We start from the raw sequence: 12,264 nt of genomic DNA, 5'->3' as shown, positions 1-12,264 counted from the left end.
GTTCACGTGGGTACAGTGCAGGGGGTCACGTGGGTACGGTACAGGTGTTCACGTGGGTACAGTACAGGGGGTCACGTGGGTACAGTACAGGGGGCCACGTGGGTAGGGTACAGGGGTCACGTGGGTATAGCCCAGGGGGTCACCTGGGTACAGTGCAGGGGGTCACGTGGGTACAGTGCAGGGGGCCACGTGGGTAGAGCACAGAGGCCCCTCCCTCTCAGGTAGCCACTGCAAGAAGGGGAGGCACTACGTCAGTATCTTTCTATCACTTATCAGACAGATCAAAGGCTTTTAGGATTCCTCTATTCTTACTTCTCACAGCCTCTAAGAATTTACAAGGGAGCATCGGGTGGGAAAGTGGAACATGAAGGTGGACAAGGATGGTGACGGCCGGAGCACAGCACCGCGGAGAGGCGTTTAAGCCCCTGGGTGTCTGTGGACGGCCTGGCCAGGGTCAGACCTTCCTCAAGGGCAGGCAGAGCAGACTGTTCTCTGAACTCCCCAGTGAGAGGGAAACTCCCCCTCACAGCCTGCTAAGTAGCGCGCACCTTCCCAGAAGCTGGCCCTACTGCAAGGCGTTTACTCTCGCCTCCTGGTCACCTCTGACAGTGTCCCTTCAGTTCTGAATTACATTTCACTCGATTATGTCCATACTATAAGACTACAATGTTCCTACACTCTAATACTAAAGATTCATAAAGAATAACGATGTAATAAGATTGACCCTGGGCCGGGCGCGGTGGCTCACGCCTGTAATCCCAGCGCTTCGGGAGGCCGAGGCGGGTGGATCACGAGGTCAGGAGTTTGAGACCAGCCTGGCCAACATGGTGAAACCTCGTCTCAAAAAATAAATAAATAAAAAGATTGACAGTGTGACTGATTATGTGATTGAATCTAATATCTATTTGGTGTCATTTCCATAACTAAGTAATCAGTAAATATATCATTGCTATAACTACTCAATTATTTATAATTGGTATCATTGCTCTAAGTAAACAGACATTTATTTATTTATTATTATTATTTTTTAAAAGACGGGGTTTCACCATGTTGGTCAGGCTGGTCTTGAACTCCCGATCTCAGGTGATCCGCCTGCCTTGGCCTCCAACGTGCTTGGATTACAGGCGTGAGCCACCGCGCCCGGCCATCGGTTATCTATTATACTGGGACAGATTGTGTCTTCTGTCTCCTGCTGTGGCACCTGGACAACTTTCTTCCCACAGTATACAGCTGGTGCTCTATAAATGTGGCTGCAGCCAAGTCCGGTCTCCCTGCTGGAAGCCAAGCCCCCCAAAGATATGGTCTCCCCTGACCTGACGTCCCCCGACTCCCGACTTGAAATAGGGCTGTGTATACAGCAGGTGCAAAGTGCACGATGGTGATGTCAGGGCAAGGTGGGAACCCTTGACTGGGTAGCGTGTGTCTGATTAAGCTGAGGACACAGTGGACATGGATTGAGCGCCTGCTGTGTGCCAGGCTCTGGGGGAGCAGGGCCGACGATCCCCTTCCCCGAGAGCCAGGAGGGTCCACATGCCTCCAGCCCCGCCCAGGCCCTGCATGTCCCCGGGTGCCCCCGCCCCGCCTGTTCCCGGAGACGGACCCGTTGGTTCCCTTCCCCACCCCTTGTCCCGGAGCCAGGAGGACGTTGGTTCTTACGACAGCCTTGGTCGGGCCGTTGCAGTGGGAACGCTGCGTGGGTGACGGGAAGAGGAACCGGGGCTGGAGCCTGGGAATCCCATCCCCGCAGCTGGGGCTCCGGCTCTCCTGCCAGTTCTTCCAGGTGGAAGCTGTCAGGCTTGGGTAACGGTCCTCGCCCCAGCCTCTGGGCCTGGGCACCCAGCCAGCACCCCTGCCAGATGGCCACCCAGGCCCTGGCTCAGGAGGCGAGGGTACCAGGGAAGCTCAGCAAGGTGGAAGGGCGGGAGAGAGTCTCAGAGCCTCAGCTGGTGTCCGTGGGCTGACCGTGAGCCCGGGTGGGAGTGAGTTCCCATTGTCAGCAACAGCCGGGGAGAGGGAGAGAGGCCGGGCCTGGGAGTGAGCCCCGAGGTTCAGGGAGCAAGGCTGGAGGGAGCCAGCCCCAAATCTCCGTCCGGCTGTGGGTCCCAGAGCCCTGGGCTAAACAAGCGGCTCATGGGGAAGGCCCTTGATGTGCCTCGGTTTCCTCACCCCAAACGGGAACCCTGGGAAAGGTCAGGGAAGTGCCTGGTGCACTGTGAGTGCCCGACACAGCTGCACGTTGCTGTTACCACAGTGCCCTGGGTAAACTGAGGCAGGCGAGGGCAACCCCTGTCAAGGCCCCTCAGCACTAGGTTTGACAGGTTTGGCAGAAACACAGCAATGCTCAGTTAACTTTGGATTTCCAGTAAGTCTATCCTGGGCATCATTTGAGGCAGGTTGAGATTTTAAAACGTCGAGACCAGTGCGGCCAACACAGTGAAACCCCATTTCTACTAAAAATACAAAAAATTAGCCAGCCTCGGTGGCTCACACCTGTAACCCCAGCACTTTGGGAGGCTGAAGTGGGTGGATCCCCCGAGGTCAGGAGTTCGAGACCAGCCTGATCAACATGGTGAAACCCCGTCTCTACTAAAAATACAAAAATTAGCCGGGCGGGATGGTGGGCGCCTGTAATCTCAGCTACTCAGGAGGCTGAGGCAGGAGAACTGCTTGAACCCGGGAGGCGGAGGTTGCAGGGAGCCGAGATTGTGCCACTGCGCTCCAGCCTGGGAGACAGAGCGAGGCTCGGTCTCCAAATACGTAAAACCATGTTGACTCCCTGACATTCAAATGCAATTGTGAGTCCTGAATTTTGTCTGGCGGCCCCTCTGGAGCCAACCCCAGCCTCTTGTCCCCCTTACCCCCCTTCTCATCAACCCCCTGTGCCAGGGGAGAGGAAGTGGGGGTGCCAGCCAGCTGTGGGGCAATGCAACGGACTCCTGGCACAGAGCTATAAGAGAAGCCAGGCTGGCAAGAAGGGGCAGAGACCCCAGAGCCCCAGCCCACCATGACCCTCGGCCGCCAACCCTCCTGCATCTTCGTCGCCCGCGTCCTGCTGGCCTTGCTGCTGGGGGGTGAGTCTGCGTGTCCATCCTCTCGCTGCTCCGTCTGTCCCGGGTGTCCGCTCCCACCTCTCCACGCGGACCCCACATCCTCACGGGGGAGGTGCCAGTTGGGACGAGGAGACCAGAAGAAGAGACTGAGGTTCTGAGTGGCAAAGACACACCAGGAGCCCAGAGCTGGGGTTTGCAAACCTGGGGGTCACTGGGCACCCTTTGGGTTCAAGTCCAGATTCAGCTGTGCCTTGGCAAGGGGACCATGGGCAGTTCCCTTTGCCGCTCTGTGCCTCAGTTTCCTCATCTGCACATCAGGCGTGTGAACAGCCCTGATCCCACAGGTTCCTGGTGGGGGATTCAGGGGCCCCATGGCTGGGAACGGAGGGGCTCCTTGGCTGGCACTCAGCACCCCCACCCTGTGCGTCCCCAGGCCCCGCGCTGGCCTCGGAGATTGTGGGGGGCCGGCCAGCCCAGCCCCACGCCTGGCCCTTCATGGTGTCCCTGCAGCGGCGCGGGGGCCACTTCTGCGGCGCGACCCTGATCGCCCCCAACTTCGTCATGTCCGCCGCGCACTGTGTGAACGACGTGTGAGTAGCCAGGAGCGCAGGTGCCTGCTCAGACCCCCCACCCGCGCCCCGGCGTGTGAGATGGGTGGGGGTGAGGCCGGCGCCCCGGGGCTGCTGGGACGCCTATCCTGGGCCTGCAGGGACCCCACAAGCCCCTTCCCCATCAGGCCCATCAGGGCTGGGGACGACAAGGCGAGGCTGAGCCCTGACCCCCCAGGGCGGCCCCCTCACCTCCGCACCTCCCTCCCCTGCAGAAACTCCCGCTCGGTGCAGGTGGTGCTGGGCGCCCACGACCTGCGGCGGCAGGAGCGCACCCGCCAGACCTTCTCCGTGCAGCGCGTCTTCGAGAACGGCTTCGACCCCACGAGGCTGCTCAACGACATCGTGATTCTCCAGGTGCCGCTGGACGGGGCGGAGAAGGGAGGCCCAGAGTGGGGGCACCCGGGTGGAGGCCAGAGGCTGGAGAGGGTGGAGGCAGAGACAGAGACAGAGGGGCACATCAGGGGCCGCTTGTGGGGACCTGGCGTGGAATCTGGGCTGCCGTGGACGAGGTCGCCCCCTCTCTGTGCCTCGGTCTTCATTCGCCAGGGACTGTCGGCGGATTAAATGAGATAAAGCAGGGAAGCACTGATCTGCTGTCAATCAACAAACTTATTGTGACTCTTGGGGTCTCTGCATTCACCAGCCCTGTGGCCGAGGGCAGGGACCATCTCTGTCTTTGGGAAATGGGGCAAAAGTCCCCACGTTTCCATCCCTGTCCCTGGCTCACAGGTATGATGATTCTCTGCGAGGGTTAGAAGGAGAGTCTGATCGTCAGTGTTCCCATAGCTGTCACCCAGCGCAGTGACGCGATCCTGGCTCACTGCAGCCTCCACCTCCTGGGCTCAAACGGTCCTCTTACCTTGGCCTCCAGGGTAGCTGGAACCACAGGTGCACGCCACCACTTCCGGCTGATTCTTTTTTTTTTTTTTTTTGAGCTGGAGTGTTACTCTGTTGAGTATTCCAGGCTGGAATACAGCAGGGTGATCTCAGCTCACTGCAGCCTCCGCCTCCCGGGTAGCTCAGATTACAGGTGCCTGCCACCATGCCTGGCTAATTTTTGGAATTTTTAATAGAGATGGGGGTTTCACCATGTTGGTTGGGCTGGTCTTGAACTCTTGATATCAGGTGATCCGCTCCCCTTGGCCGCCAAAGTGCTGGGATTACAGGCATGAGACACTTCGGTCTAATTTTTTTTTTTTCCTTTGAGAGGGAGTCTCACTCTGTCACCCCGGCTGGGGTGCAGTGGCATGATCTCGGCTCACTGCAACCTCCGCCTCCCGGGTTCAAGCCATTCTACTGCCTCGGCCCCCTGAGTAGCTGGAACTATAGGCAAGGGCCACCACACCCAGCTAATTTTTGTATTTTTAGTACAGACAGGGTTTCACCGTGTTGGCCAGGATGGTCTCGAACTCCTGACCTCAGGTGATCCTCCCACCTTGGCTTCTCAAAGTGCTGGGGTTACGGCCATGAGCCACCGCCCCTGGCATTTTGTTTTTATTTTGTAGACATGGGGTTTTGCCACGTGGCCCAGGCTGGTATTGAACTCCCGGCCTCAAGTGATCCTCCTGCCTCAGTCTCCTAAAGTGCTGGGCTTACAAGCATGAGCCACCGTGCCCAGCCATAGTTTTCTTTATTAACTGAGCACCTACTGCTTCCTGCACTCAAGCTGCATCCAGGGACAACCTCCAACACCTGAGCCTTGGTAGCTGCTCCCACTCTGTAGATGGGGAAACTGAGGCTCAGGTTGGGGAACAGATTGAAAGGTGGGTGTCCTGCTCTGCAGGATCCCAGAACCACAGTGGAGTCTGAGATGGGGAAACTGAGGCTCGGGTTGGGGAGCAGATTGAAGGGTGGGTGTCCTGCTCTGCAGGATCCCAGAACCACAGTGGAGTCTGAGATGGGGAAACTGAGGCTCGGAACAGGGAAGGTCATCAACACTGCCCCATGTGATGTGCTGGTGATCTGTCCCTGCCCCCCGCTCCCTACCACAGCTCAATGGGTCGGCCACCATCAACGCCAACGTCCAGGTGGCCCGGCTGCCAGCCCAGAACCAAGGCGCGGAGAATGGGGCACAGTGCCTGGCCATGGGCTGGGGCCAGCGGGGCACCCACAGTCCCGTTGCCAACGTCCTGCAGGAGCTCAACGTGACGGTGGTGACGTCTGGCTGTCGCCGCAGCAATGTCTGCACGCTCGTGAGGCGCCGGCGGGCCGGCATCTGCTTCGTAGGTGCCTGGGTGTCCCTCTGCTCCCCACGCACCCCCCACTCCTGGCCCTGGCCCAGACCGCAGCCACAGGCACCGAAGCCAGACCCTAGGAGGGATCACGGGGTCCCTCCCCAACCCTGAAGGGAGGGCCGGCATCTGCTTTGTACATTCCCTGGGTGTCCCTCTGCTCCCCACCCATTCCTGGCACCAGACCCTAGGCTTCCCAACCCCGATAGGCAGCGGGTGGGCGGGCAGGAAGCCTGGCGGTCCAGCCTCCCCACCTTGTCTGCCTCCACAGGGGGACTCCGGCGGCCCCTTGGTCTGCGACGGGCTCATCCAGGGAATCGACTCCTTCATCCGGGGAGGCTGTGGCTCCGGGTTCTACCCCGACTTCTTTGCCCCGGTGGCTCAGTTCGCAGACTGGATCAACTCCATCATCCGACGCTCCGAGGACCACCCCCGCCCCCACCCCCAGGACCCGGCCGGCAGGACCCAGTGAGAAGCTCGGCCCGCGTCAGCTCAGCTGGACACAGCTGTCCTCTCCAGCAGCTGGGACAATAAACATCGTCTGTTTTGTAAACTGTGTCTGAGATTTCTCGGCTGTGTGACTGGGTGTGGGAAATGGTCAGCAGGCCGGACGCGGTGGCTCACGCCTGCAATCCCGGCACTTTGGAAGGTTGAGGCAGGCGGATTACTTGAGCTCAGAAGTTTAAGAGCAGCCTGGGCACTATAGCAAGACACTGCCTCTATTAAAATAAGTAAATAAGATAAAATTTTATTTATTCTGAGCCAGTCCTGGTGGCTCACACCTGTAATCCCAGCACTTTGGGAGGCCGAGGCCGGCAGATGACCTGAGGTCAGGAGTTCGAGACCAGCCTGGCAACATGGTGAAACCCCATCTCTACTATAAGTATTAAAAAATTAGCCAGGTTGGCAGGGCGCAGTGGCTCACGCCTGTAATCCCAGCACTTTGGGAGGCCGAGGCGGGTGGATCATGAGGTCAAGAGATCGAGACCATCCTGATCAACATGGTGAAACCCCGTCTCTACTAAAAATACAAAAAATTAGCTGGGCATGGTGGCGCGTGCCTGTAATCCCAGCTGCTCAGGAGGCTGAGGCAGGAGAATTGCCTGAACCCAGGAGGCGGAGGTTGCGGTGAGCCGAGATCGTGCCATTGCACTGCAGCCTGGGTCACAAGAGCGAAACTCCGTCACAAAAAAAAAAAAAATTAGCCAGGTTGGCCGGGCGTGGTGGCTCACGCCTGTAATCCAAGCACTTTGGAGGCCAAGGCGGGCGGATCACCTGACGTCCGGAGTTTAAGACCAGCCTGAGCAACTTGGTGAAACCCCGTCTTTTATTAAATAAATAAATAAATAAAATGAGCCAGGTGTCGTGGCATGTGGGAGGCTGAGGCAGGAGAATTGCTGGAGCCTGGGAGGTGGGGGCTATGGTGAGCCGAGATCGCGCCACTGCACTCCAGCCTGGGCGACAAAGAGAGACTCCTTCTCAAAATAATAAATAAATAATGTCAAATAAAATGGTCAATAGACTGTCTTGGGCATCACTGAAGTGAGCTGCCCGCCAGGTGGCAGCAGAGCCAGGGCATTGGGGCAAGAGGGCAAGAAGTGAGTCTTCCTCTTCCTCACATTCTTTCTTTTTCTTCTTCTTCTTCTTCTTCTTTTTTTTTTTTTTGTTTGTTTTGAGACGGAGTCTCGCTCTGTCGCCCAGGCTGGAGTGCAGTGGTGCGATCTCGGCCCACCGCAACCTCCGCCTCCCGGGTTCAGGCGATTCTCCTGCCTCAGCCTCCCAAGTAGCTGGGATGACAGGCACGCGCCACCACACCCGGCTAAGTTTTGCATTTTCAGTAGAGATGGGGTTTCACCATATTGGCCAGGCTGGTCTTGAACTCCTGACCTCGTGATCTGCCCACCTCGGCCTCCCAAAGTGCTGGGATGACAGGCGTGAGCCCCCGCGCCCTGTCCCTCTGTTTCTGTTTTACTGCAGATAGGGTCTTGCTCTTTCGTCCAGGCTGGAGTGTGGTGATGCAATAATAGTCCATTGCAGCCTCTGCGACCTCCCGGTTCGAGTGATCCTCCCGCCTCAGCCTCTGGAAGTGCAGGGACTGCAGGCCGGGCTGCGGTTAGCTGCATTTTTCACAGCTTCCCCACCAGGCTCCAGCTGCTCACCATAATGACCCTCTGTCTTTCTATTCCATTTTCCTCTTTTTTTTTTTTTTTTTTTGAGCGGAGTTTCGCTCTTGTCACCCAGGCTGGAGTGCAATGGCGCGATCTCGGCTCACCGCAACCTCCGCCTCCTGGGTTCAGGCAATTCTCCTGCCTCAGCCTCCTGAGTAGCTGGGATTACAGGCACGCGCCACCATGCCCAGCTAATTTTTTGTATTTTTAGTAGAGACGGGGTTTCACCATGTTGACCAGGATGGTCTCGATCTCTTGACCTTGTGATCCACCCGCCTCGGCCTCCCACAGTGCTGGGGTTACAGGCTTGAGCCACCGCGCCCGGCCTCCATTTTCCTCTTAACACACCCAGAGAGCTCTCCACATCAGCAGGGCACCCGGAGACGTTCGGGTTAGTGGCCGAGCCGCCCCTTCTTGCTGGGGCCCTGCCTGTTGCCACATCTTGCTGTCACAATTTCCAGCATTCTTGTTTAATAATCTGGACTCTGTATCCTCCAGGCTTTGTTCAGAGTTTCTGACTTTGTCAAGGAGACATGCTAGGATCTCAGCAATCATATGTGTGACCTCATTTTCTATTCTCTGTGAGTATGAGATACTCACCGGGCCTGGTGTCTTCTGCCTGTGACTCTAGCATTTTGGGAGGCAGAGGTGGGTGGAGCACCTGAGGTCAGGAGTTCGAGACCAGCCTGGACAACATGGTGAGACCCCCCCCACTCTACTACAAATACAAAACTTAGCCAGGTGTGGTGGCGGGTGCATGTTATCCCAGCTACTTGGGAGACTGAGGCAGGAGAATCGCTTGAACCCGGGAGGCGGAGGCTGCAGTGAGCTGAGATGGTGCCGTTGCACTCCAGCCTGGGCAACGAGAGCAAAATTCCATCTTAAAAATAAATAAATAAGGCTGGGCGCGGTGGCTCAAGCCTGTAATCCCAGCACTTTGGGAGGCCGAGGAGGGTGGATCACGAGGTCAAGAGATCGAGACCATCCTGGTCAACATGGTGAAACCCCGTCTCTACTAAAAATACGAAATATCAGCTGGGCATGGTGGTGCGTGCCTGTAGTCCCAGCTACTCAGGAGGCTGAGGCAGGAGAATTGCCTGAACCCAGGAGGCGGAGGCTGTGGTGAGCCAAGATCGCGCCATTGTACTCCAGCCTGGGTAACATGAGTGAAACTCCGTCTCAAAATAAATAAATAAATAAATAAATGATCCATGGTGGAGAGAAAAGAAGGAAGGGGAAAATCCTGTGTGCTGCTCCCCCTGGGGATGATGTCTGAAGTCCTCCCCACCATGGGCCCGCCATTCCCATCTCACAGATTCTGAGAAGTATTTTAATTTTTTTGCAGAGATGGGGGTCTCACTATGTTGTTCAGGCTGGCCTCAAATTCCAGGGCTCAAGCTACCCTCCTATCTGGGCGTCCCAACATGCTGGGCTGGTAGATGGGAGCCACTGCCCAGCCAGCCCTGATTCTGTTCATCAGAACCTGCCCTCAGTGAACAATTTGGGAATAGGCATTTGATCCAGGCTCTGCCAACCGAAGGCAACCTTGAGACTTGGCTAGAGTGATGAGGAATTTTAGGAGGGGCCCACTGAGCCACTGGGTTGAGTGTGGGTTCCCTGGAAGCGTAATAGGGGAGGCTGGTGAGGAGAGAGGCCATCGGAGAAGAAAGGAGAAGCCAGAAGCAGACACCAGACATTGTTCAGGCAGCTGGATCACACCACACCTGAAGGCGGCCATCCCTGAGCTTTCTATACAATGTTCGTGATTCCAGCTCCACCCAGTTTGTCTGGGTTTCCCTGTCCCTTGTAGCCAGTCTTCCCAGCTGCCTGTGCGTTTGCCGTTCCAACATTCTGCTCGTCCGGGCGTCAAGCCCCGGAGGCCACAGGGACAGAGACAAGAGTGTCACGTGACCTTCCTCCCACACCCATCAGAGCTTCTCTCCAGTTTGGAGGAGGAGGAGGAGAAGGGAGGGGTGGGAGGATGAGGAAGTGGGTTGTTTACACACTGGCTTCCAACTAGGATTTCGAAACAAGCAGGAGGGACTCCGGGTCTGGTGAAGTTGGGGCCGGGGGGCTGGGGTGGGTGCAGCCCCCTCTCTGCTTCCTGCCCATCTGAGGGACTGCCCCGCACCAGGGCCAGCAGGCCAGCAGGTTCACGGAGGCCAGAGGGTCTCCCAGCAACCTGTTGCCTCTGGTGTGAGTCTGGCAGGAGGTAACCCAGCCCCCAGGAGGGTGGAGGCTGGGAGGGCGGGTCCCCCTTTCTCCAGCTGGACCACTGCCCACCTGACAGTCAGGGCTCCCGGGAGCCTCCCGCCCCCTCCGCCGTCATAAAAGCACCCCCAGGGCCCCGCCTGGGTCAGTGTGTCCACCACAGCGGCTTCACCATGCACAGCTGGGGGCGCCTGGCGGTTCTGGTCCTCCTAGGAGTGGTGGCCTGTGGTAAGGGGTCCTGGGCCTGGAGTGAGGGGCGGGGGTGCCCCAGGTGGCCCTCTCGGTCACACAGACGGTCCTCCAGCCCCACCAGGTAGGCAGGAAGAGAGGGGTGTCATTCTTCACCAATGAAAGGCTCTGAAAGCCGAGGAATTCTAGAAACTTTGGTTTGGAAATTGGAGCTTTCTGGGGTCAGCTTTTCTTGCAGAGAGAATCTGAGTGTCTGCGTGGAAAACTGTTCTTCCGTGCGGCTGGCTGAGCTGCCCGGGGCACTGTAGGTAACCCCCTATCTTGGCACCAAGGAAGGAGAGCTGAGTAGATCCCGGGCACAATTAGTGCCTGAAGAATATATATAAAAGGAAGTCACTGAGCAGGCCGGGCGCGGTGGCTCACGCCTGTAATCCAAGCACTTTGGAGGCCAAGGTGGGCGGATCACCTGAGGTTGGGCGTTCAAGACCAGCCTGACCAACATGGTGAAACCCCATTTAAAAAAATAATAAAAGGAAGTAACTGAGTAATAAGGTATTCTTCAGGCACGAATTGTTCCGACTATAAACTAATACATGATTTTATATATGTAAAGGATTACATGAAGGAAATAACTGAGTAATAACACTATAAACTAAGACATTCTTCAGGCACTACGTGTGCTGGGAACTGCTTAGCTCTCCTTCCTTGGTGCCCAGATGGGGGGTTGCCCACAGGGCACTGGTTGGGTCAGCCCTATTTCTGTTACGTCCAGTTGGAAGCCATTGCACCCAGGGTGGAGAGCTGGGATCTGTCCCTGGTCCCAGGCCCACTGTGGCTTCTGTCCTCCCGGGCGTTCTGGCCCCCAGGGCATCTGAGTCTGTGACGCTGAGGAACCCCAAGATGCAGATGGGATTCTTTTTTTTTGAGACAGAGTCTGTCTTGCTCTGTTGCCCAGCCTGGACTACAAAGGCACCATCTGGGCTCACTGCAACCTCGGCCTCCCGGGTTCAAGCCATTCTCTTGCCTCATCCTCCAGGGTAGCTGGGATGACAGGCACCCGCCACCACGCCCAGCTAACGTTTTGTGTTTTTAATAGAATCGGGGTTTCATCATGTTGGCCAGGCTGGTCTCGAACCGCTGACCTCGTGATCCGCCTCGGCCTCCCAAAATGCTGGGGTTACAGGCACGAATCACCACGCCCCGAGATGAGATTCTTGCGGGGAGCGGCCTGCGGGGTGAGGGCCAGGATTGGCCTCGCCGCGGGGAGCAGTCGACCCCGCGGCCCTCACGCGTCCCCCGACCCACAGCGGCGCAGCCCCGCGGTCGGATCCTGGGCGGCAGCGAGGCCGTGGCCCACGGGCGGCCCTACATGGCGTCGGTGCAGGTGAACGGCGTGCACCGGTGCGGCGGCGTCCTGGTGGCGGAGCAGTGGGTGCTGAGCGCGGCGCACTGCCTGGAGGACGCGTGAGTGTGGGCGCGCGCGCAGGGAGGAGCCCCGGGGGGAGGTGGGGCGACTCGGCTGGCACCGACCGCGGACCCCGACCGTCCCCAGGGCCAACGAGAAGGTGCAGGTGCTCCTGGGCGCGCACTCCCTGTCGCAGCCGGAGCCCTCCAAGCGCCTGTACGACGTGGTCCGCGCAGTGCCCCACCCGGACAGCCGGCCCGGCTCCATCGACCACGACCTCCTCCTGCTGCAGGTCCGCCCGGCCCCGCCTGCACTCGCGCCCCGGGTCTAGCCTCGATGTCTCCTGCCCTGCTGGGACCCCCGCCCCAGCCTCACTCCACCCCGCCTGCGCCCCCACCC

General features: G+C 58.1%; 2 protein-coding genes across 2 annotated transcripts in view; both read left to right on the top strand.

Moving 5' to 3' along the window:
• Positions 1-2,891: 2,891 nt before the first annotated feature.
• ELANE (elastase, neutrophil expressed) lies at positions 2,892-6,445 on the top strand. Its single transcript, XM_032252480.1, has 5 exons — positions 2,892-3,071; positions 3,484-3,640; positions 3,874-4,015; positions 5,653-5,883; positions 6,164-6,445. The coding sequence occupies exons 1-5, from the start codon at positions 3,005-3,007 to the stop codon at positions 6,362-6,364; spliced, it is 798 nt and encodes a 265-aa protein (XP_032108371.1). The 5' UTR covers positions 2,892-3,004; the 3' UTR covers positions 6,365-6,445.
• A 3,664-nt stretch (positions 6,446-10,109) lies between these two features.
• Positions 10,110-12,264, top strand: part of CFD (complement factor D) — a 4,203-nt gene continuing 2,048 nt past the window's right edge. The window contains exons 1-3 of the mRNA XM_032252479.1: positions 10,110-10,499; positions 11,768-11,924; positions 12,013-12,157. Of these exons, the coding sequence (XP_032108370.1) occupies positions 10,445-10,499; positions 11,768-11,924; positions 12,013-12,157 (357 nt within the window). The 5' untranslated portion in view covers positions 10,110-10,444. The remainder of the gene's footprint in view (positions 10,500-11,767; positions 11,925-12,012; positions 12,158-12,264) is intronic.

Source organism: Sapajus apella, unplaced genomic scaffold (assembly GCF_009761245.1).
Source record: "Sapajus apella isolate SASKATOON/1434 unplaced genomic scaffold, GSC_monkey_1.0 scaffold77, whole genome shotgun sequence".
In the NCBI taxonomy this organism is placed as follows: domain Eukaryota; kingdom Metazoa; phylum Chordata; class Mammalia; order Primates; family Cebidae; genus Sapajus; species Sapajus apella.
This window is presented reverse-complemented; position numbering and strand designations above follow the sequence as displayed.